Here is a 24,810-nt window from a genome sequence, read left to right as displayed (position 1 = left end):
GAACGAGTTCGCCATTATTCGAAAGACCGACTAGCCTAGGTGATGTACTCCCATGTACAGAGATAACTTCATACCTCGGCACCCTCCCGATCGGGCTTAGCTCAATTGCAGTCACTGCCGCACTCGCCAAGACTTACACGTGGACCAAGGATAGTCCCTGAACCAATGAAACTTCTAGTGTCAACAGGAGGGCCCAGCTGGGCGGTTGCCGGCCAAGACAGACACTTCGCATCCCAGCCACACGGGGTAGAACTTAATCATCCCTGTGGTCTAACCGTAGATGGTACTAGTCCGTCAGCCAGCATGTGCCCGAGCCCAAGTCGCGTACGACTTAGGCAGCGGACCGCCCGGTCGAGGTCAGAAGACGCACTGATTCGAGGGGGTCACCCTGGAACCCGATGCATGACGAGATTGACAGTGACTGGGAATGAGTGTCGGAGACGAGTCGTGAGGATGACTTACGAAGCATGTACTTATCCAGTACACGAGAGCACGTCGCGTAGGCTAGTCGGTACTTACGAACGATCGCGATTATCGCGAGAACAATTATGTTCTATTTGCTAAACGAGGGGGATAAGAAAATGATAGAGAATTTATAAATTTCGCTCCAAGTTAGGTAGCTTACCTTTGTACAGATAGCGCGCACATGATACTTAGTCTATGGATCTATCTTATGATTACTTAAAAGTAAACGCACGCATCGTTCATTGATGTGTCGCAAACAGAATCTTGAGAAACCTAAAAGCTAAAACAGAATATATTATTGTTAATATGTAGCTGAAAGGAAAGGGATTAGTACGAGGAAACCATCAAGGATAATAACCAAATGGAACGAGCAAGCCAACGACGAGACCTGAGCAACATAACTACGAGACAGAAACATTCCAACGGTGAGATATAAACATACCAACGAGGAAGCGCTCGAGTATTATACGAAATACTCGAACGCTCTAACGAAAACAAATCGAACGGAAGTCGTAAAATTTGTGAAAGGAAAGATTTAGCCAACGATGAGACATAAGTAAACCAACGACGAAGCATTCGAATATTATACGAAATACTCGAATGCTGAAACAAAGACACATAGAATGAAAAAAATAAAATCTGCAAGAAGAAATTATTGTTAAATTATTTAAGAGAGTGGACAATGGCCACTGAATAGCCATTGATCTAGCCAACGATGATATACAATACAAATAAACCAACGACGAAGCATTCGAATATTGTACGAAATACTCGAATGCACAAACAATGAAAACTAGAATGAAAGAAATAATATCTGAAAGAAGAAAGATAATTAAAACCTGAAACAAAAAATAATTAGTACCTGAAAGAAGGAATTATTATTAAATTATTCAAGAGAGTAGACAATGGCCATTGAATAGCCATTGATCAAGCCAACGATGATATACAAATAAACCAACGACGAAGCATTCGAATATTGTACAAAATATTCGAATGCACAAACAATGAAATCTAGAATAAAAGAAATAGAATCTGAAAGAAGAAAGATAATTAAAAGCTGAAACAAAAAATAATTAGTACCTGAAAGAAAAATATTAACGCGGACCCTCCGAAGTCGAAGCGACAACTGGCTCGAGCCTGCACGCGGGCCCCTTATATAGCAGCGGCCGACCGAAGATCGGCGAAAATTTCCGAACTTTACCGATTCCTTTAAAAGTTACATTTCCGCTGTAATAACTAATAATTTATTAACTTTTTTGACTTTTATCGTTAATATACGTTACAAACTATTTGTTAACAACAATTTTAATTTGCTATTGACAATAAATTTATTAATTTATTAACCTTTTGTAAGTTATTAATACATTTTAACACGAATACGTTGTTTGTTTAAGTAGTAGCTGATAATTTATTAACTTTTCTGACTTTTATCGTTAATATACGTTACAAACTATTTGTTATCAACAATTTTAATGTGCTATTAACAATAAATTTATTAATTTATTAACTTTTTGTAAATTACGAATACATTTTAGTACAAATACGTTGCTTGTTTAAGTAGTAGCTTATAATTTATTAATTCTTTTTACATTTATCGTTAATGTACGTTGCAGAATATTTGTTATTAACAATAAATGTAGTAATTTATTAACTTTTTGCTAATTATAAATACATTTTCACGCAAATACGTTATATATACTAGTAATAGCCTATAATTTAGTAATTTTTCCACTTGTATTATAAATTTACGTTGTGACTAATTTATTATTAGAAATAAGTGTAATAATTTTTACACTTTTGCAAATTATAGGTACATTTAAACATTAGTATGATATTGTTCAAGTAATAACCAATGAATTAATTCTTTTCTTGTGTTATAAATTTATGCCATAAACAATTTATTATTAATAAGAAATTGGATTATTTATACATTTTTATGAACTATAACTGTATTTGAATGACGTCATTGCCAAGAATTCTGTCCACTTACCTCTCGCAGCCTCAAAAATCATCAAATGCTTAACTGAAACATCGAAAATTTACAAAAGATAGGAAATATTTTAAACTTTGTGCGTAGCTCTTAGCTTGGTATAGTATCCCAAAGATTTGTCTCTGGAAAACGATACCAATTACCAGGTTTCACCACGTGGAGGTGGCTACGCATCGAGACCCAGACATGCGCCCTAGTGACGCAACCTACTGGCGCTGTCTATATCAAAGATACTCTAATCTAACTTGGAGCGAAAGAAATTAAAGTGACTCTACAGACACTGTATTAAATATCGTGTCTTACAAAGGGAACTTCGATTCGGTATATTAAAACTTTACTGTCGCAAGGCTAAGATATTTTCAAGTTTCCATAAAAATAGGAAATGAAATATCAAACACGCGAGCAAATAGAAAATCGCGACGCGCTCGAACGAGTTCGCGATTATTCGAAAGACCGACTAGCGTACGAGACGTACTCTCGTGTACAAGACAACTTCATGCCTCGGCACCCTCCCGATCGAACCTAGCCCATCCTGCCCCCACAGACCCTGCCATGACTTACTCGCGACCGAGAGCAGTCGACGAACTAGAGAAACATCCAAAATCAAGCCGAGGGTCCCTAGCGAGGCCCTGTAGCCGGTCACACAGGCCCCTGCCACATCGAGGAGAAATTAATTATCCCATGGGATCTGACCGTAGGCCCATATGCAGTGTCACGGCTACAGGGCCCATACCCCGGTCGTGCACACGCTGGTGCCCAGGACGACTAAGGCCGACAGACCCTCGTATTGATTCCAGATGAGACCCAGCCCGCCGACCACCCTATATCGCTCCTTATATAGCCGCTGATCGGCCAAGCTCCCCACCCCGATCTCAAACTTTCGAATTTTATCGATTCCATTATTTATTATTCTTCCGCTTTAATAGCCAATAATTTATTAATTTTTGCACTTTTATTATAAATCTACGTTGCGGACAATTTGTTACTAACAATATTAATTTGTTATTAACATTAAGTACAATAATTTATAAACTTTTTGCAAATTATCGGTATATTTTAACACAAATACGTTCATAAATTTAAGTATTAGTCAATAATTTATTAATTTTTTCACTTTTACTATAAATTTTCGTTGCAAATAATTTGTTATTAACAATATTAATTTGTTATTAACGATAAAAATAATAATTTATAAATCTCTCTAAAACCAGCAAAACTAGCTAACACTAGCTAAAAAAGCTAAGCGATGGAAGGTATACCTGTCTTTTACCAAATGTCATTGGTATATAGTACTGGCCTCTGTGTACATTCTGGTGCAAGAAACACGTCCCTACTCTTCATTTCTAATGTAATTTTGTATCGCAATTGAGATTGTTTTTGTACGCTTACGCGAGCGGTTTGAAACTCGTTCAATCTTTGGACATTGTAATAACGTTTTGAGAATTCTGCCCTAGATAGCGCCACTGAACGCTTCAAAACTGTAGACTACAATCCAGTGGGTACATTGTTGTTCGAATAGAAGCTAACATCGATTAATCTGACGATTTTATCATACTGAAGATATACTATTTTGCTACTTTGTAATGAGTATACAGTATTAACAATAAACCATTTGTTTACAAAAATACCCCTTATTTATCTCTTTTCAAAGATGCACTGCTCTATTTTTGAGGAGGCGAAGTAAATGCTAAAGTTTTCAGAAAATTGTTAAAAGTACAGTTTTTTATTAGCACTTAAAATATATGAAATTCTTCTATAAGATCTCAAACTGTCAGAAAGTTAAACATTGCCAACTACAAAGTGGCATGTATTACTATGAACGGCAGTAATGTTGCTGCAAATATTTTAGAAAGTAGCCCAACGTAGAATAGAGATTGCCAGCAAAATGCAAGTGCTTCATACACACCAGGCTATTCGATACTATTTGCAACAAAAACGTACGAAACTACAATCACACTGACACGTATTTTCAACACGATGAGCCAAATTTAAATAGGACTTGCAGCAAAAACCGTGCCAAAAAGAATTATACGTAATCGTTTTAGATTTACTGAAAAGGTTTGGAAAACTTAGACATGAATAAATAATTACTTAATGAATATCGAATCAAATTATCAATTGCGAAACAAATTAAATTGCAAAATGAATACGCTCGATCTAATACATGGACAGATAGATATTAATGCGTTGCAACGTGCACCAAGTTGTTGCGCTCATGAGTCTATACACGATTTAAACTGTTACTTTACAATCGCACGAATAGCTCTAGACACTTAAGACTGCCTCGTTTGTCATCTGTGTCTTCTTTCGTGTTCGTTTAACAGACTTGATGAGCTAATAGTGGTCCAAGCCGAGGCACGGGACAACAGCAATGCAGAAATCCCTTTCGGCTGCAATCTTGCGGGTTGTATGCTCGTAGCTAAGCCGCGATCGCGTCAGGCTTCGAATACGCGTTCCACGATTATAGTCGTCGTGAAAGAAAAACAGTTGTTATCAATTATCATGCGAAGGTGCAGTGTCGTTCACGACGAACGCAGAAAGCAGAGTGTTTTTCCGGAATCGATAGTGGGAATAAGTCGCAAACGCGGATAAAAGGTGAGCGATTGAAAATATAACGAATATAATAAGTGTAAAAAATATAGAAAATGTTGAAAATGTAACTATACGTATCTGAAACTTTTAAGATGTAGAAATAATTACTGAATCTCATACTTCAGATTCAACTGTAGTTCCTTAACTTTAATTGAGAAATCTTCTAATCGCTTTCAACGATGTTAACAACGATATACTATCACGTTTACGAATATGTACCTTTGCTTTATTGTAAAATTTTTCTTTTATAATTCCCAGAAGAAAATATGAAATTTATTAAACGATATAAGGAGACACGCTAACTCGAAGTCATTGGTCATTGAGGCGTTCGACGTCAGCATTTCAATTCAATTACTACGCAAAAGGTGTATCACAATTGAGATGGAATGAACCATTTTGCGGTTGATAGATTTCTGCAATATATATTCCTGCGTTTCTCAGCTCGTATATCGTGCAATCTGGAATCCATTTGTGTATTATGAAGAAACGTTCTATGTCCGGAGTTTTCGAAATAGCGTCCCGAATTACATAAGCATTATTACAATTACACGGGCGTGTGTAGTCTTAACGAGCTGCAACGGACAATTAATTAATTGATTAAACAGTACTGCTTGAATGGATTGCGTAACAAAACGTTTCACGATATGAAAACTTTACCTGTATCATTTTTATTGTCTTTTTAATCCAACTTTTCTTATACTTAGAACTGTCTTGAATTACTCAAAAACAAAATTGTATTTTGAAATAATACGTTTCCTATCGATATACATTTCGACATTGTTTCTTAAAATAATTGTAATGTTATATTTTCAAATCATTAGTTTCAAAGTAATTTCAGTGTGATAGTTTCGAAGATCTATGTCCAATCATAGTCTCCAAGGTAATTTCAATATTACAGTACTACATACTTATGTGGATTCAATTCTACTCGAGATCATTTATAGCTTAGTATATAATGTAGCTATACTTCCTGGACTCTCGTTCAATTTCATTCTAGGAGTTTCATAAACGAATTTACGAACACAGACTATAATACTACTGCAATCCTTCATGCAAGTTTCTTGCGAGACTTCTCGTCACATCGTGTCACGTAACAACTAGGTCATCCACTTCTTTCTCTCCCTTTTCTAGTTCAAGCAACCTCAGCCACCCTCTCCGTATTAAAATCCACACTCTCTAAAGAAACCATATATCCAATAGTCCGTTATACCTTCATTTTCTTCTTTCTGAAAATACATCCGAATTTTCATAAAGATTTTCAGAATATCGGCGATCGTTGGAATTCTAAAACAGAAAATTGGCCCAAGGGCAATCGATTAGGCAAAGTACAATTAATTCGGCTAATTCAATGACGGTGACCGTGGTGGCCAGATATACAACGTCCCTGTCCTGCCGCACTGTACAGGGTGGATTGATTTTTCGCCCCCTGACGTCACCGGCGAGGCTGGCATGCGCGTAAACGCGGCATCGCCAACCGTCCTGACTCGCTTTATTTCCTCGTCTCGACTTCTGTTTTGCGTAACCCACAGTCTGATATCCCCTTATCGAAGTCCTACGATCTCGATGATCAAAGATAGACATTCCCCAAAGCCTCTAATCTGCAATCGAAACGACTAACTCTTTAATATCTAGTTTAGATTCGAAGGTACATGCTATTCAAGGAACGGGAAAGATAATTCTGTCGGTTCTTTGTACTTGACACAGTTAGGCTGATGGCAAAAAGATAGAAAAAGAGCACAGGTTAGAGATGTGGTTAATTTGTGATAGAGACACCGTTTCGTGGGAGATAGTTCACATCATGTAGAATTCAAGGTTTGAAAGAATCGTGTTACTTAAGAACAGTTTCTTTAAAGCAGAATTAAATTATTTAGAATGCCAGGATATGTAGAATTCAAAGGCAAGATCAAGTAAAAGTTAAACATATGTGAACATAAAAGAAAAATAAATTCTGAGTGTACTAAAGGCAACGTCCAATTAAAGCAAATTGTAGATGTTGTAATTTAATTCGCCATAATTTCTTAATGATTATAATTGAGTTTTAACTGTTATAACTTAAATTATTGTGCACACCTAAAAATCTCACGATAAAACTGGCATTACTAAACGAAAGAAGGGGTGATAGGGTGGCAGACTGAGGTGGTAGTGGCTTGGGAACGAGTCGGGGTCAGAGACGAGTTCATTCAGTGTCGCGTGGTTGGTCGACTGCTAGTTATTTTCTCTCACTCAAACTTCTGCAAAAATCCATATTCTCCTCCTTTTCTGTCTCACTGATTCCCCCTTCCTGTGGTGCTCTGATTCCCTCTTCCTCCGGTTGATCCGTGGTGTTCGGAGGGCCACAGCGAGTTTGTCGTTGACGATGGAGTTGCTCGTGAACTCCTAGCCGAGCACACGTGTGTTGTCGGGACGACGAGACGCATTTCTAGGTGACTTAACGTGATCTAGTTTCGCGTCCGTGATTTGAATATACAAAAGCTATCGTTTATTCGTTGTGTATAGTCTTCTCTTCTGGTTTCAATACTATTCCATTTCCAAAAAGAAAAAAAAAAGAAATTAGAAAAGAGTGAAAAGTTTATACATTTATTCTGAATGAATTGAGTTAATTTATGTTTTTATTTTTAACATAATTTTTCAAATCGAAACAAATAAAAACAATTCTCGCTGCAGAAGTATATTATAAACATGACTGTACTGTGTTGTTATATACTCTTTCCTTGAATACTTCATACTGTATACTTGACTCAATGATACTGAAATATGAAATAAATAGCAGAGAAGCGTTATAACCATTCTTCGTTCGCTTACTATTGAAAGGTAGAGTACCTACAGAAATTCCTAGTACCCAGCGAGCAATTACCTTTAGCCTTAAGCGCTGAATTTTGGCGCACGTAGGCGCCACTAGTAGACAAAGGGCTGCAGATAATACCAAAATTTAATCCCGTTCTCTTTTCCATTAGAATTTCACGATGTTCCAATCTCTATGATCATCCTAAGACAAAAGAAAATCTAATGAAGTTGCAAGATATTATATTTAAAAAAACGAAGTCATTATCACAAACTGTTCAACCAATTGTCAATATCGAAACAAGTGGTATACGTGATGGCCGTCGAACGACGAGGACCGATCTAAATCCATGAGAGCTGTCCACTATGCTCGGCTGCTTCATTTCCTCCCCACTTCTTCGATTCGCCAGGACGTCAGCTGGAACTTGCGTGGTGCGTCCTGGGTGTGCAGCGTGTCGCTGCAGCTTCTAGTCCATTGTCACGATCTGAAAGACGATAGAGATAGGAGGAAAGGAGAGAAATCTGCGGTGAAAGTCGACTAGTTGACTGCGTCTCGATTAAGCTCCTGTCATCAAACTGCGATCTACGTAACCTCACTTTTATCGTTTCGTTCGGCTGGATTTTTCGTCTGTTACAAAGTCGCGTGAACATCGTGAAATGCGAATTTATGAACTCGTCTTCCGCGAACGATGACACTGTTCGACTGAATATCATAGTGCGAGTGAATAGATTTGATTTCGTGCATTTATGGGATTCGTTTTGTTTACGTACTTAGTACGCTGCAGATATAAAAATTCGGGCAAACAGCTTTGCTCGTATTTCGAAAGTCTCGTGTGTTTTTTCGCCTTTCAACGTGTTCTAAGAAACCGGTGTTAAAAATTCGTATTAATTGGGTAGTGATCGTCCATGTCTTCGTATTGAACCCGAGTGAGTGCTGTAAGAAAACGAAAGAGTAAAAAGAATACTGCCAGGTTCAAGAATCGTTTGTCAAATAAATCAACCACCTTCTAACTTGGTAAGTGAAACAATTTAAACTTGAACATCGTAATGACGCAGGACACGCATATAAACGACGTCAGACGCATTCAGCCGGCGCATCACTCTATCGTCGTTCAGTTATTTATAAAAGTTTTAAGATGATCATTTACAAGCACTTGGTTTTATGAGGAAAACCGGCGTCCGTACAAAAACATCATTACATATTAGCTATTTGTATCAGTCGATCGTGCTCTCTATACTTTTTCTCTGTCTAACCTCTGCTGTAACTTATGTAAGAGACTACACTGCGTGCAGCTTATGTCCCTGGGGTAATATGTTATTCGAAGCGATCACTCGTAGATTTTGTCTTTATGCAATTTCATTCTTTCGTATGAAAGAACTGCGTGTCAATCTTGATGTTATGTTCTCCAAACAAATGTTTATAGAAATCCTACGCTGTGCGTCAACAGCTGATGGGGCCACCTATAGCGAATAACTTCGATTAACACGCTCCCTGTCGATAGAGATGTGAGCAATTATATTCCTCCCTCGGTATCTATTTTACTTAAATAGCGCAGGGAATACTTTCATTCATGTAATAAAAATATTACTTCCATCGATTAATTCGGGCCAACAATGTTTCGTATACTACGAAATGCTTGAATTATTAATTGATTATTGTTTAATTAGTCAAATCAATCCATTATTTGGAAATAAAATTTCTGAATATTTCAGCATGAAAATGGTAGAAGAGTTGCGAACGTAATCGCGCGAGCGTCGAAAGCGATTAGCCGCTGAAAGAGGTCGGCAATAGGAGCAGCGTTTACTTAATTAATGCGGCCGCTGCGCGGCTCGTTGACCCCGCCGCAATTCTCGGACTCTTGGATCGTCCTTCGACGAAATTGATTTACCAGCCAGGCAGGGACGAATGTTCCTCCGTCGGTTGAAATGCGCCATTTTTCTCTTTTTTCTCCTTCTTTCTTTGCGCTTTACGTTTCTTTTTTTCGTTTGTCTTGCTGACCTCACGACAATTTGTTCTTCTGCAATGCGTCAGTGGACCTTCTACACGCAATAACTTATGCACGTCATCTTGGGGTTTACTTTTAAGCAATTTAGCTACTGGGTATCGATAAAATTGCTCGTTTTATACGAAAATTAGTGTAATTATTATAATGGTAGGTTATTTCGCAAATTGTTTGTTTGACTGTTTTTGAAAGGTAAATATATATATAATGGGTTTTAAAAAAATGTTGGAAATCGTTACTGGATTGTAAAAAATTAGACAAATGTATAAAAAATATCAATGAATTAAAATGAATCATAGTACCAGATGAGAGATATAAAACAAAATTTGTTTGTTTCTTCTGCGCTGCTTGCTTACCCACGAGCGAAACGCAATTACCGTCGCATCATTTACGCCTCTTTAAAACATTAATTCGAGAGGTCGCCGCTGTACAATTTTTATAACTCTTAAAATAACAACCTATGGCGACTCTGTCTTAGATCTACGGGAAAAAAGGAATTATCGATTTTTCCAAGTATCGAGAGTTTAAATACTTTTCTGACGAAATCATTTTCTGATACCATCCGAGCCTCGACCTAGTTACGAAGTTTCATTCAAAGCCGCTGCGTAATAACCGAAGTGCTCCTCGTCGTGTCCTGCTGAAATGAAACGAAAACGAGTAGAATACCAATGTTTGTGAACTAATGAGTCTAATAAACGGATTCCAAATGAGAATGATAAGAAGTTAAAGATCTAATTGATTGAGGAATAAGTATGAAGGAACATAGAAAGATGTAAGCGTCGAATTTTTTGAGTTACTTTTATTGACACTTGTGGATACTCTCAAGTAATACTTTTTTTAATAAAGAGAAAACTTAATTTACTAGTTTCATATCGTAGTACAAAATGACGGATAAAGTAACAACAAAATGATTTAATTTAAAACTTCTGAAATTTGTAAAGAAGTAAATCTAAATCTAAGAAGAAGCTGAAAGTGATCAACATGGCGGAAAATTCGTTGACATGTTCTCTCACGTACACTCAGCCTCAATTTTATTCAGGAGTAAATAATTTAATTTCATTGTCCAATACAATAATACATATGTAGAAGTTATTGATATCTCTTGATTTTAATATTTTCAGATGAGAAGAAGCGTAAACAATTGAATCATATAAAAGTCTAAGTAATCTTCGAAGAGAATCTCCATTCGTGTTTTCGTATAACCTATCACCAGAAAATTGGTATTCAAACCATCATCGTTTGGCAAATGGTCAAAATGTCTGGAAAAATTCACGTTTCACTGCATTTACTTCTAGGTCACGTTAACGATCGCACGATAAGTTCAAGTGCAGCGCCATCGGACATCCTCTTCTCCCTCCAAATCGTTGATCGTTTCCGGCCGGTAATTCACTGCAAATAGTGGCAATCTTCGTGTGCCACGTAATCATGACCCATCGCAGATCGATAAGACCTTGCAAGAAGTCAACGACAACTTACGACGCGTATTGTGACAGAAGAAACGACACTTAATTATCGATGCATAAGTAATCGTGTGATTTACAACCGTACAAGTATTGAGTAGCTCGGCTTTTCTAAACTCGATCTCCTTTTCTTCTGCCTCTTCCATGATAGAAAAAGTTTGATGGAAAGTTTTCCAACGGTAGGACTCGGTTAACGTCTGATAGTTGTACAAAAATACTTCAAGACACCGTCGATCCGTCGTTGCTTTCAAAATATTCTCACGCGTTTTACACGTTTTTCTAGTAAGTTCATTTTTCTTTAAAGTGAATCTAAGTCAGACCGATATCCAGATTCGGATTAAAGATTATTCAAATTGTTGAGGATGAAATGGCTCAATTTTTGATAAAACTTTCCATCTTTATGATTTCATATCTACTTTTGATATCCTTGTATCAAATTCAATTTCGTATAAACAATTTACTAGAGTTCGACAAACTTGCTACATTTGTAAAATTGGTTATCTCATATGCAGCAACCTACTACAAAGATTCTTTTTAAGATTTGACAGTAGACATTGGGTTGATTTCCGAGGTCTACGTGAACGAATGCTCCTTTGACCATCAAACGATCAATTCTTCGACGCCAATTGATAGGTGGATTCTTATTGTCGGATTGGATTCATTCACAGAGTCAGTCCTCGAAGGAAGCGGCGCACAGCACGGGCCAATGTATCGAACGGGTCAGAGCTTCGATTTTCGCGTCGTGACTCACTCTGATTGTTCTGCATACACGTATAGACGTTGTCACCTAGCACCGGTTATCGACGTGTCCGCTTGAAATACCGTTTTATAGCTTGGCCTGGGACGAGACAACGTTGTTTCCCATGTCACGCGACTGTCACACCTGTCAGACTTTCATTTAATTTTGACGATAATTATTCGGATGGTAGATGCAATCTTCCTATTTTTTTAATGCAAGTTTTATGTAGATTTGGATCTGCATTGAGTTGAAATATAAAGCATAAATTTAGGAGTGGTAATAGGAAAGCAAAGCAGATTTATTCATCGTTAATAGCGAGGGTAGACTGTCACTCGTTCAATTTGCTAATAATGATATATCGGTTTTAAGCGAATCTTTAATTAAAGATTCTAGTTAGTATGCATTGATATTGATATAAATAAGATATTAGATATCGAAAATAAAATAATTTAAAAAGAATTTGATTTTGCAGTTCTTGAGGCTAAGAGTACCTCTTAAACGTAATCAAGGAAACCGAAGATTAATCTATTCAAGCATTTCGTGACGAATCAAGCCCAACGTTTCGACATTCCGATTAATCCATCTATATCCAGCTGAACGTCACAAATTGTCTTGAGAATATCTGGCTTTCGTGCCAGTTATAAATACACACCGGTAAATTTCGGTGAAAATCGGTGCAAACCGGACCAAACGAAGGTTCGAAGTTCGGTTAAAAGAGCGTGACACGATCAACGACGGTGTCATCCAGTGGTTCAAACTCGTGGTGAACGTACAAACCCCTTTGTCCATGGGTTCGTTCAGGGTTAAGGTGACAGGCGGGCTTGAAGCTGAAGTTGCGAACGTTCGATACTAAATATAGAGGAGGCGCTTACGGGGTCAAATCAATAGGCATTCTGCATATACATGTATATACACGGTGCCTGGACGTCTGAATGTTGCACGTAAGCTTAAAATATCCACGTCTACGTGACTGAACAACTTCACGTTTGCACGTGTATGCATCGTTATCAGCGGCTACTTTTGAATTAAAAAGCCATCGCAAAGTGGTTTGTTCGAATTTTAAATTTCGCTTTGCGCTACTTTTGCATTAGCATGTATGAAAATCTCTCTTTCCTTGTCCATTTCATGAAGTATAAGCTCGTTTCTACAAAAAATCAGTCGGTCTAAAGAAATGAAAAGAATATCCACCGAAGAACATAATCGCGAAGAACCCACTGGCAATAAAAGATCACTCAGGGTGCAAAGTGCATTGCACAATTCCGTCTGTCACGCGATGTAACCGGTACAGAGGTAGCTCTCGCGTGAAGCCATACCCTACCCCTCTGCCGGCACTATTTTTTCCTTTCAATTTCCAACAATTAGATCGTTTCTACAAGTCTTCCAAGGACATCGCGTGCATGCATCCATTGACCATCGTATCTTACGATTTTTGGTTCAGTTTCAGCTGCGCTAACGCGAACAGACCGCGAGGATCAACGCGGCGCCATCCTTCACGGTAAAGATCGGATGTGGACGTTGTGCCATTCGACTGGCGGAACGGTAGCAACGGTGGTACCCGCGTGTTCGGGCGACCTGGCACGTGAGAGGGCATATTGGATGAACAGGGGTGATTGTCGGTGATGGACAATGAGCAGCCGCATCAGGAACTGGTCAAGTGTGTGGTCGTCGGCGATACGGCAGTTGGAAAGACCAGGCTGATCTGTGCCAGAGCCTGTAACAAACACGTGTCGCTATCGCAACTCTTGACGACCCACGTGCCCACTGTCTGGGCTATCGACCAGTATAGGATTTATAAGGACGTAAGTTCACGAGGTTCACGAGGATCACGTTGGATATCATTTGAGAATTGTACTGTTTAATTTTGCTTTAATCATGAGATGAGATTGCAGAGGTTTTAGCTTATAGTGTTGTTGATAGTAGATTTATGTAAAGGAGGTTAAATATCTATGCCGGTGGTTGTTCTCGGTTTATTAATCTTATTAATGTAAAATGTAATAATGTATCCCGTATTTCATCGACGCTGAGAGTTCCTGAATTCTTCGTTGATGTTGGACAGGTTGCTTGACGACAGGAGCCTAAAACTTGCGTGTTCAAATCTTCATTACTGAGAAATAAAGCAAGATTAAATATATATCTTCTATTTTTAATACAACAAATGTTCCATCAATTATTCTGAAAATTATCATTGAAATTTATTTAGATTTGTTTTCTAGGTTTTAGAGCGATCCTGGGAAGTAGTCGACAACGTAAATGTATCGCTACGACTCTGGGATACGTTCGGAGACCACGAGAAGGATCGACGTTTTGCGTACGGCAGGTAACAAATATGAGCATTAAAAATTCCTTTTTATAAATCTCCATTATTTTCCCCGAACCAATTTAACGATCAGTGCGCTTTTTAGTTATATTAAACAGTTCTTATCCTTTTCTTTAATTATTAATTTGTTGAAAAAAGACATGTCATCACGATTCATTCTAAAAGGCTGATTTTCATAAATATAGGTCAGACGTTGTACTACTATGCTTCTCCATAACCAATCCCGTTTCCCTGCGGAATTGCAAGGCGATGTGGTACCCGGAAATACGACGGTTCTGCCCGCAGACTCCAGTATTACTGGTTGGCTGCAAGAACGATCTACGTTACATGTATCGAGATGAAACGTATCTGAGCTATTTCCGTGACCGCAGTCCGTTCGTGAGGTATATTATCGTTTTCCAACTATAGCTAATTTTTTCTTTCTACATTTAGAAGCAACGCATCCTTCTCGGATCGAATTTTTCACTTTATATGGAACTCGTTCAAATGCATCAATGCTTCCTCAACGACGACCTCTTCGGGGAAGTGTGTCAAAGTATTGATTCCACGAATGCTCCGTGGGCCATTGCCGATCAAACACCGCCTTTGCGGTTCTTCTCATAGAGGAATTACCCTTTTTCAATTACTCAAAGCCATTACTCATACGGAGTATCAAGTGTTTAGTTTCGCTTATTGACTACATTGAAATGGTACTGAGCTGTTGCTCGAGAACATTTAAGCTAAGAAGTTAATTAGAATATTTAATCGGAAAGATATGTTTGGGCAAATTCCTTGCATAGCAAAGAATATTTGCACTTACGTAATAAAAGTTTTATTTCAATATTACATTCGACGATGAACGAGATTAATCGAGCCTTGACATATAAGAAACTCTCTAGGGATCTTCAAAGTTCATCGTGACTTTTGGGACCTTCTTTACAACCTTTCTAGTTAATTTTCTTATATAAGGATCCGTTTTATAGACAATGTCCTTTAGAGTTTATATTAATTTATATCTCAGTTGAATCGTAAATGATTTTCAGGGCTACGCGGAAGAGTGATCTAGTAATGCCTGACCAAGCTCGAGCTGTTGCGAGAGAACTCGGTGTTTGCTACTATGAAACCAGTGTTTTTACGTATTACGGTGTTAACGAAGTCTTTGAGAACTCGATACGCGCTGCCTTAATTGCGCGGCGACAGCAACGATTTTGGATGACAAACTTAAAGAGAGTGCAGAGGCCTTTGCTTCAGGTATATGAGCTTTCACGCAATTCTTGATAAAAAAATTCTTCATTTATTTATAATATTGATTATTACCAATTTCAGGCACCATTCTGTCCACCAAAACCTGTTCCACCAGAAGTATGTCTGGCGCCAAGCACCTACGAGGAGAATATGAAAACGCTGTGGACAAAGCCGGTTCACACTGATGTAACTTTGATAGCCGGAAACTGCACGTTTTCAGCTCATAGGTGTCTTTTAGCTGCTGCATCACCTGCGTTTCATCGCCTTTTCTCTATGGAACTTGTTCAGGAACAAACCCCTCGAAGTTCCAGTGAATCTAGCATGGTGTTCTTCTATTCTTATTATTTTTTAATTTTTTTATTATTTAGTATATTGTTTAATTTATTTGTTATATTTGTTAATTTTTATTAAGGTGAGTACATTTGGTGAAGCAACGGTCGGCGACTTCAATGACGACACCGAGTGCCTGATTCGTATCGATCAATCAAAACCCGCAAAGTGAGTTTCTGGCAAATCTGTTCAAATCTGTTTAAACTGCAATATACATGCTCAGAAAATTATTAAAAGTTTAAAATCTCGTATCATTAATTTTAATATTTCAAACAAATTGTGATTATTACAAAATGTAACAAAATTATATTTAATTTATTATTTATTCAGAAAAATGTAATAATGATAATAATATTAAATAATTTAATGGTACCACACTTTTGAATAGTGTGTAAATTTTAACTTATTGAATAATAAATTAGTTATGAATAATATTATAGGGTTTGGGAACAACTCAAGCGCCGTTCAAGTTTTCAAGTGTTGCCCACGATGGACAACCAAAAGAAATCTGCTGGGGCTACCAGAGAACTTAATCATCCTGCTTTTCAAAACATCCGTATTTGTTTGGTAAGTCTATACTATTGAGTATAGCTATATGCTCAACATGAATGAATTCATAAGAATTTCTCTAGCCATCGTATGATAAAGCTTTAATTACTATTTCTTTTGTGTTCACTTAATTGAACTATAGACTGAAAACACAAACGGAATGCAGCACCCAACAACCGTGGTGACGCTGTCTAAGTTAATTACATCGCAGGCGATGCAGCAGTGCTTGCAGTTTATTTATACAGGCAGTTTGGATAAACGGTATCACGACTTACAAGTACGTTGCGTCGATAAAATTATCTATACGGACTACTCGTGGACCATTTAAATTTCTTTTCTTAATTGATAAAGTAACTTGTATACATCCATCTTCTTTTTGGCCTCACTATTGCACAGAAAAAAGAAATTTTATAATTATAATTATAGTTATAATTTATATATGATAAATATACATAATAATTCAAATATATTTTGTGCGCTTGCTTTTTATAATACAAGTATAATCATGGGAAAATCTATATCAGTAGGTTTCAAAAGAATAGTTAATCTTTTTTAGGAAATTAGATCAGTGGTAGGAATAATAGAAAATTATATCAATAGACTTTTTTAATGTGTATGTACTCAGAGATAGGTTTACTATTTTTGATCAGAGATAAAGTTGTAAAGTAAATATGTATTTTCTTATTAGAGAAATATTTTCTATAAATAGTAAGTTTAAAATTAAATACGATGCCACCGGTACGGTATACGGTATACGGTAACTAACGCGGCTCTATTCTTTCAGACAGCTCCTATCGGGCTTCTACTGGTTAGTACAATGTGAAATACGTTTGCTGACACGAGCACACATACATAAATATGGACACATATATTACACGCACGCAGAGTATAGACATTTAGCTGAAAAGAATATCGATTCATAGATTTCTAAAATCAGTTTGTTAGGTCATTCTCACATTTATCACCATTTTAGCATGTTTCCTCTAAAAGAATAAGCTCCGTACAAATTTTAGATAACAGAAGTTGATATACATTAATAGTGATTCATAAAGTATATAAAAACTTAGGTAGAGGATTTAAATATATTTAGATACAAAAATCATTAAAATATAGAGGATTTCATTGATCATGGATGCATGGAAATCATTATCAATTTTTTTTTTTCAGTTAATAATCTAAAAGTGGACCTTAAAAAAATTCATTTCATAATCGCATGTTAGTATAGAAGAACATTGCTTAATTTTATCTTTTCTTACGTACAGGAAATTAGACAGGCGGCGGAATTCTTAGAGCTTCCGCAATTATTAATGGTGCTTGGAACTCTACAAACAAGAGACCAGTTTAATAATGATCTTAACAATCGGTATAAACAAGTGGTGAGACAACGTTTGGAAGACATTTGCCTAGAACAAGGTAGAATAATAATGAAAAAATTAATTTCAAGCAGTTGTTTCTTATAAAATATGGTTTTTTCTAGGACTCTTCGCTGATGTTATATTTGAATTAGACGATGGAAGTGTTCCAGCTCATAAAGCGATTCTCACTGCCCGATGTGATGTGATGAAGGCCATGTTTTCCGGTGATTTTCGTGAAAGTAGTGCAAAAGTAGTAAGTATCTCTTTCACAAAGGTTCTTTTATATATTCTGGCTTATAAAATGATAATAAAGTTCTAATAAAATTTGATTAATAGATAGTGTTTCCTGGTGTACGCGAGTACACATTTCATAAACTGCTGTGCTATCTTTATACGGATGAAGTGCCAGCAATTTCCTCTGCCAGATGCTTGAACCTCTTGGAACTGGCGAATCGTCTCTGCTTGCAACGACTGGTAAATTTGGTTGAGAGCAGAGTGATCGAAGATCTCGAGAGATTGTCTCAGAACGAGGGAAATGAGGCCGTAGAGAACTGTCTGAGATTGCTGGAACCGTGCAAGGTCAGCTTTTCTTTCAACGACCTATACATGATCAATGAGTCCAACTTCTGACAGTTCACTTGCCAATTTGCATGTCGTAGTTGCATAACGCCGATCAACTAGCTGACTGGTGTATGAACCACTTGTGCGTGAATTACAACAAATTGTGTAAGATGTCTCCGCGAAGCGTGCGCCTTCTACACCCAGAAAATCAAGAATATTTAAACGAGCATCGATGGCCTCCAGTGTGGTACGATTCTAGAATATAGGATTTACAAGTGGAACTTCACGATTTTAGCATTTTAATATTTACAGGAATAAAACTTAAAATTATGAGTTATTTTTTTCAACAGGTATTTAAAAGATTACGATTATTATCAAAAATGCTTGGCAGAACGGGACCGAGAGAATAAACCGACTTTAAAAAGGAATCGTAATCAGTCCGGTTGTTTATGCTTCTCCGGTACTAGCAAGACTAGAAGAGAGAGTTCAAGCGGCGGTGGAGGTACAGCCTCGTCAGCGAACAATGATCCGCAAGCCGAACGACCTCTGTTTGACTCAATCGAGTCAGGCACACAGGTTGTATGACAAGAGCCTAGCGGCTTACGCCGCTCTGTCCGATTCATTTTGGTCCTACCCGTGCTCATGGTCTTCATATGCACCATTTTTACTATTTTGATACTGCTACAGATTTATACTTAAAGAACGTTAAACGCCAACAACACGATCTATGTACTTGAGGATGCCTATAAAAAACCCGGTAATAGGTCCTCCAATTCTTTATCGATATTTGTCGTACGCAATGAGAATGAATATCTTTATATGATGTACGTTTCTTGATTCTTCTTCCTGGTATTCTTTATCTTGGAAAAGGTCCAGTTTAAAAGAAAGCCATAAGAATTATAATTTCACGAAAACTGTTGTGACCATATATTTTGTACAATTTCAGTGGAGAAAAATCCGATATCCGTACTCTTGTTAAGAAATGTATTTAAAACTGTGTACTACCGATTCTTTTAGAATTTCACACAGGCGTCCGTCGTTTATAAGCGAATAAAACAAGATGGTGCCTTTCGTTGACGACTTGTTGCTGCCACAGCGACATTAAACAGGGTGACATTGTTCACCGAAACAAATTTTAACGTCTCTTTGATTGTATCGTAAATACGGATTGCAAGAAAAAAGAGATGAATTACAATATAAGTTGAAAATAAGTTGCATCCAATTGTCCGTCAGTGAGCACGCGTTTCTCGATGCAGGGCGTGAATAATTCAAATTGCTCATTTACTTTCATTACATAACAAGTGATTTTATTCGAGAGTTACTTCAGTGGCTGGGGAGATCCTTGAAGTTTTCTAAATTTTTATAGTTAATATAACAAAAATATTGTGCAATATTTTTATTTAGTCTCAAATTTTTCATTCTCAATTTCCTAATGAATTTCAAAATACGTCAAGATCTAATTGTATTTTCTATCAAATCTAAGAAATCTTGAGTAGTATTTGCTTTAATAATTATTATAATTTCTCTTACTCCTCTTTGTCTAAAATTTCAGTTTATTTTTACAAAAAAAAAGGGTAAGAGAAAAAACGAGGATTAGGACAAGCCAAGCCGCTGAAGAAAAAGAATTATCAAGAGGCGATAAAAAATCGCCATACTTTTATCAATGCGTGTTAGACTGAGAAAAAAAACGAGCAATAGCTTTAGTCCATAGTAGAGCGTAATTATACTAATGATACATATAGTTCTGTAAGAAATAAGTAACTATTAATGATAAATCAACGCGGATTTTTACATTGTTTGTACAGTATCCAATGACAGGCTATGCTTCATCTTTTGAGTTTTCTTCGACGAAATTACGGTTCCTTCGAATGGGAGGAGACCTGTCGTATTTGTACTATTTTGTAACGATTTATGGCTAAGCGAAATTACTATTCCCGTTAATTGTCGATTATTATTAAATGATGAAAACACGTGCAGTTCAGTCGACGTAAGTGGGATTGTCCAGTAAAAACTGCAACATATCGATCACGGTAATGGGTTACTGCTAGAATTATAAAATGTGATTACGTCGATAAGAATAATTAATAACTAATAACAAGGAAACAGGAGTGAATCGATCATTCGTAATGACTACGTAATTACGCGTATCTAATATTCGTAAGATATAGAGTGATGCTATATTAGATGTACTTCTATATAACGATGAATCCTCGCGTATATTATATATTTTCCTGGCGACTTGTACTTTATAAGGCACAAATTGGTCCTCGTACGTCGAAAAAACGTAATCATACATCATTAAAGCAGATTGCGATCGTGCATATAAATCCTCAGTTAGATAAAAGTAATCTGTAATATTAACGATCGGTATTACAGACATTTAATATTCGTTAGATCATCCTTTGCCGTGATCATTGTTCAATCAATTTCGTGTATCATTGTGAAATGAAAGTATGTTTGAATGCATGAATGAATGTAAGAAAACAGAAGAGAAAAATTAAAAATTAAAAACACGCGGGGAACTCTACATCATATATCTCAAGTATACTGGTATGTGCATAACCACGCGTGATGTACGTTCGTAAAATTGTCGTTTGGAATGATTTGAATTGAAAAAAATTTCAGTTGAAATATCTGAAACATGTTGAAAAGAAAGATAGTTAACTATATACAGTCATAAGATGTATTACTGCCTGATCTATAAGAAATTAATGGAAATAACGTACACACGAGAAAAGTATGTCTGTCATGCGAGTTAGAACAATGTCCCACTTGTACGTCACATCAATTTTAATGTCAATGTTATCCTTCATCGTCCTTAAATGTATATTTTATACTGAAATCAGTACTCGTAGGGTTAACAACATAATTATCTATACGAAGCTATAGAGCGATAGGGAATCCAAAACTTTATTTTTCACATGCATTTTAGTCAAAATTCCCTTCAAATTTAGGTTAAATGTTTGTCCATGCGTACAAGGCATTTGCGGGCATTTAAACTGTAAGTGCGACGATTGTAAACATAAAGTTTAACGTAAAAAGTAATGTCGATGAATAGAGATTTTTTCTATTGTCATCTTCTTCCAAGTAAAAATTTCTCAATTTCTCAAAGTACTTATATTTGTTTTGTGTTTTTTTCATAAAAATTTTGAATTTACCACACTCGCAAAGCCTTCGATTCTAAATCGATAAAAATTGTTGGGATTGCGACCTCTGTTTTGAATCATATAAATTAATCGGTTTGTTACTAAATTGTAGTTGAATTTAAGTCACTTGGTCGGATTAAAATTTTAAGCATAGGTATCGATTAAGGAATTATAAGGTAATTTTAAACATTTCATATTAACAAATATTTGAATTTTTTCAAAAGATTTGATATACGTTAAAACTTATGACTAATTCTCAAAATTTCTATATCAAGATACCTAAATACGATTCATGTTTCAAATTGCTTTAATTATATCTCACTATTTATCACGAGTTATTTTCAATCTCCATAATCATAAACACAATTTCGAATTTAAACATGCCCTAATACTTAAATACGTCAAGATTTGACAAATGTATGATGGACGCAAGTGAATATTACTATCGAATTTTAACAAACATAAAGTTTTGTAATTAACTTTAAATATTACGTTCAAGAATATCTTGAGAATCACAAAAAATGAAAATAAAAAGCAAAGCGATTGTTTGAACATTCCGACTGACAATCCATATTGATTTTCAGATATCTTGATGACCGTTAATCGAAATAATGACACATGTCAGATTTTATTTTACCCGCCTAAAAGCAAAGCTGTATATACATATAAATGCATACCGCTTCGAGAAATATGATTTTTATCTTAAGCTAACTTTTAAGATTCTATTTTCAAATGCACAGGAGATAAATAAATTTAATTTTTAACTAAGGTTGGTATTTTTCAAAATTGTGTTCGAAAATCCTCTGCATATATTTATAATATAATAGATCTCTAGAAACCTCATGCCAAATTTCAATAATGCAAAAATATATGTAGCTATTATATAATTATATATATAATTATATACTCTATATACTGGGAAAAGAATAAAAATGTTTTTCACTTTCCAACATAATATCAAACTAAATTAGAAAAGTTATATATCTATTATTTCCCCCCCCTTTTTTTTTTTTTTTTTTTTTTTAGATTTATTACATTTTGTTCTATAGTGATTTATGTTAAAACATATAACATAAACTATACCATAATTATACAATAAATTGTTTGATATTTAAAATAAAAGATATAATGTCTAATATAATACCTTTCTTAAGGATAAATTCATTTATTCTATTTACAAAATGATTAAAGATATAAAAGATAGGATGTATACTTATAATGGTGTTGACAATGTTATCATTGAAGACTTAATTTCATCAAAAAGTTCTTTGTACTCTGCATGTTCTTTAATAAGTACCATAAGACTGCCCCTTTTTACACCAATAGCAGCACCAATATCTAGTCTTGAAGGTGTATAACAATATGGAATGTTCTTGTCCTCGCAAACAATTGGTAAGTGGCACATGATTTCCAGTGGAAATACATCTCCAGCAAAAACTATTAATCTAATGAAAATGAACAAAGAATTTCTTGGTTAAGAAAACTAGCAAAAAATTAAAATACAATTATATGTGAAAATTCGTTTTACCCATGTTCTCCTTTACGAAGATGCTTTTGAACATCTTTTAAACCATTTCGCAGATAAGATTTATGTTTTGAGGCTAAAATGGTTGTTACAAATTATTATAGCACATGTTTCATAACAAATTTCTTTTAAAATTATTTTATGTAAAAAATTGAATACTTTATAAAGAATTACCTTTCCTAATACATTTATAAATTTTTTTGGTTAATTTTTTTGGAGCCATGGGTTTGGCTATAGAATTTGTATACCGCAGTTTTTCTTCATAACTAATTTCCGTAACATCTCCACTTTCTCCTTCTTTTATACTATCATCAACTTCCATTTTAACTACAATTTGTTCCATTTAATACATTAATAGTAATTATTTTCGGTGAAAACAATTTACCTTATTTTACCCACGTGCTATTCCACTCACAGAAACGACGCGTTTTGGTAGACGCAAATACTAACTTGATCTTAAATCAGTGTGACAGCAGAATAGGTTATATAGTTCTCGAAGTAAAAATGAAATTTGTTGTGTATTAGTTCATATAATAAAACTTTTCTTGAGAATGTTGTATGTAGTTTTAAAGCAAAGAAATGCTTTTTAACTTCTGTGATCCTCGTTTAAGACCAGAAATTCAGTGTAGTACTATTAACACTGAAGGATACGAAGTTAGCAATTTAATAAATGATTCCGATAAAGGATTTTTAGCATATGCTTGTATTAAGCCTCCTATAAATATCGATATTACTTTTTTATGTAATGTATGTATCAATCATATTTTAATTTGGCCACAAGTTGGTTCTCAAAAGTCATCAGGTTTTCAATTGTATGCCAAAACAAGTAATGATACCAGTGTACCTTATGCTTTATTAGCCACTGGATTTTTAGACTCTACAAATGCTGGATTATTATTTTATCCATCAACAATTAACCATGAAACTATTTCTGCACCATCAAATTTTTTAAGACGTTATATAAAACCCTCTTTGCATTACTTAACAACGTACATAAATAGTTTAAGAATATGCATATGTAAAACAGAAAATTCTGTACCTGCATTAGGTAAGATTGAGGTATGGGGAACAGTATCACCACGTTGCGGGAAAGATACTGCAGCCAGTATTCTTATTCTGTGGTCCAAACAACAATCTTGTTTAGTTCAATCTGTGGAAAAGTCTGAAAATACAGATTCACTTGTTACTGCCACACATGATAAGTAAATGTGAAATTATTTCATAGTGTAACTAATACAAATTAAATAAATTTTTTAGTAACTCTATATTTATAATCGTTTTAGAGAAATATTGGAATCAAATTTACAAGTTCCAGAATGTTTCTTAGATGCTATTACTTATGATATTATGACACAACCAATTCTGTTGCCAAGTGGAAAAATAATTGATCAAAGTACATTATTAAAACATGAGGAAACTGAAGCAATATGGGGAAGAAGATTGACAGATCCATTTACTGGCTTACCATTTAGTGAAGAGCGTAAACCTGTTATAGCTACTGCTTTAAAAATAAGAATAGATAAATTTTTACTCGAAAATAGCAATGTAGAGGAAATTAAGAAATTACCAAGAGTGTTAGGTCGTGCATTGCCTTCAGATGTAACAAATGAAAAAATAGCAGAAGTTCCTAAATATTTGTTAAAAAGAAATATAATTAAATCTTCAAACAATAACAAACCAAAATTACAGTGTTCTGTAATAAGCACACAAGCAAACAAGAAAGTTTGTCATAAATTACCAGTTGTTATAACATCTAAAAAACGAACTATTCCT

At 35.5% G+C, this 24,810-nt stretch overlaps 3 protein-coding genes and 1 long non-coding RNA gene across 9 annotated transcripts in view; 2 read left to right on the top strand and 2 right to left on the bottom strand.

The window, feature by feature from the left end:
* The first annotated feature begins 4,865 nt into the window (after nt 1–4,865).
* Nucleotides 4,866–19,128, top strand: RhoBTB (Rho-related BTB domain containing). Of its 4 annotated transcripts, none has more exons than XM_017898940.1 (15): nt 4,866–5,050; nt 13,469–13,829; nt 14,244–14,347; nt 14,533–14,730; nt 15,370–15,577; nt 15,653–15,895; nt 15,984–16,069; nt 16,342–16,468; nt 16,593–16,727; nt 17,235–17,258; nt 17,713–17,863; nt 17,928–18,058; nt 18,142–18,384; nt 18,465–18,613; nt 18,717–19,128. In XM_017898940.1, the coding sequence occupies exons 2-15, from the start codon at nt 13,650–13,652 to the stop codon at nt 18,949–18,951; spliced, it is 2,214 nt and encodes a 737-aa protein (XP_017754429.1). In that variant the 5' UTR covers nt 4,866–5,050; nt 13,469–13,649; the 3' UTR covers nt 18,952–19,128. The 4 variants fall into 4 exon arrangements, with proteins under 4 accessions (XP_017754429.1, XP_017754428.1, XP_017754427.1 ...); XM_017898939.1 differs by lacking the exon at nt 4,866–5,050 and adding an exon at nt 8,609–8,843; XM_017898938.1 differs by lacking the exon at nt 4,866–5,050 and adding an exon at nt 12,769–12,971.
* LOC108546715 (uncharacterized) lies at nt 7,178–8,995 on the bottom strand. Its single transcript, XR_001890153.1, has 4 exons — nt 8,833–8,995; nt 8,600–8,762; nt 7,902–8,313; nt 7,178–7,564 (listed from the first exon to the last, which is right to left on the bottom strand). It is a non-coding gene; the product is annotated as an uncharacterized LOC108546715 (long non-coding RNA).
* A 3,597-nt stretch (nt 19,129–22,725) lies between the features above and the next one.
* Nucleotides 22,726–23,591, bottom strand: NHP2 (NHP2 ribonucleoprotein). Of its 3 annotated transcripts, none has more exons than XM_017898936.1 (4): nt 23,423–23,591; nt 23,212–23,364; nt 23,041–23,113; nt 22,726–22,957 (listed from the first exon to the last, which is right to left on the bottom strand). In XM_017898936.1, exons 2-4 carry the CDS (start codon nt 23,357–23,359, stop codon nt 22,726–22,728), a joined length of 453 nt encoding a protein of 150 aa, XP_017754425.1. In that variant the 5' UTR covers nt 23,360–23,364; nt 23,423–23,591. The 3 variants fall into 3 exon arrangements, with proteins under 3 accessions (XP_017754425.1, XP_017754426.1, XP_017754424.1); XM_017898937.1 differs by having other exon boundaries at nt 23,437–23,591; XM_017898935.1 differs by lacking the exon at nt 23,423–23,591 and having other exon boundaries at nt 23,212–23,416.
* Nucleotides 23,592–23,596: 5 nt separating this feature from the next.
* Nucleotides 23,597–24,810, top strand: part of LOC108546711 (RING finger protein 37) — a 1,622-nt gene continuing 408 nt past the window's right edge. The window contains exons 1-2 of the mRNA XM_017898934.1: nt 23,597–24,239; nt 24,321–24,808. Of these exons, the coding sequence (XP_017754423.1) occupies nt 23,617–24,239; nt 24,321–24,808 (1,111 nt within the window). The 5' untranslated portion in view covers nt 23,597–23,616. The remainder of the gene's footprint in view (nt 24,240–24,320; nt 24,809–24,810) is intronic.

This window comes from Eufriesea mexicana, unplaced genomic scaffold (genome assembly GCF_001483705.2).
Source record: "Eufriesea mexicana isolate 0111107269 unplaced genomic scaffold, ASM148370v2 scaffold759, whole genome shotgun sequence".
Taxonomy (NCBI): Eukaryota; Metazoa; Arthropoda; class Insecta; order Hymenoptera; family Apidae; genus Eufriesea; species Eufriesea mexicana.
The sequence above is the reverse complement of the archived record's forward strand: the minus strand, read 5'-3'. Positions and strand labels throughout refer to the sequence as shown.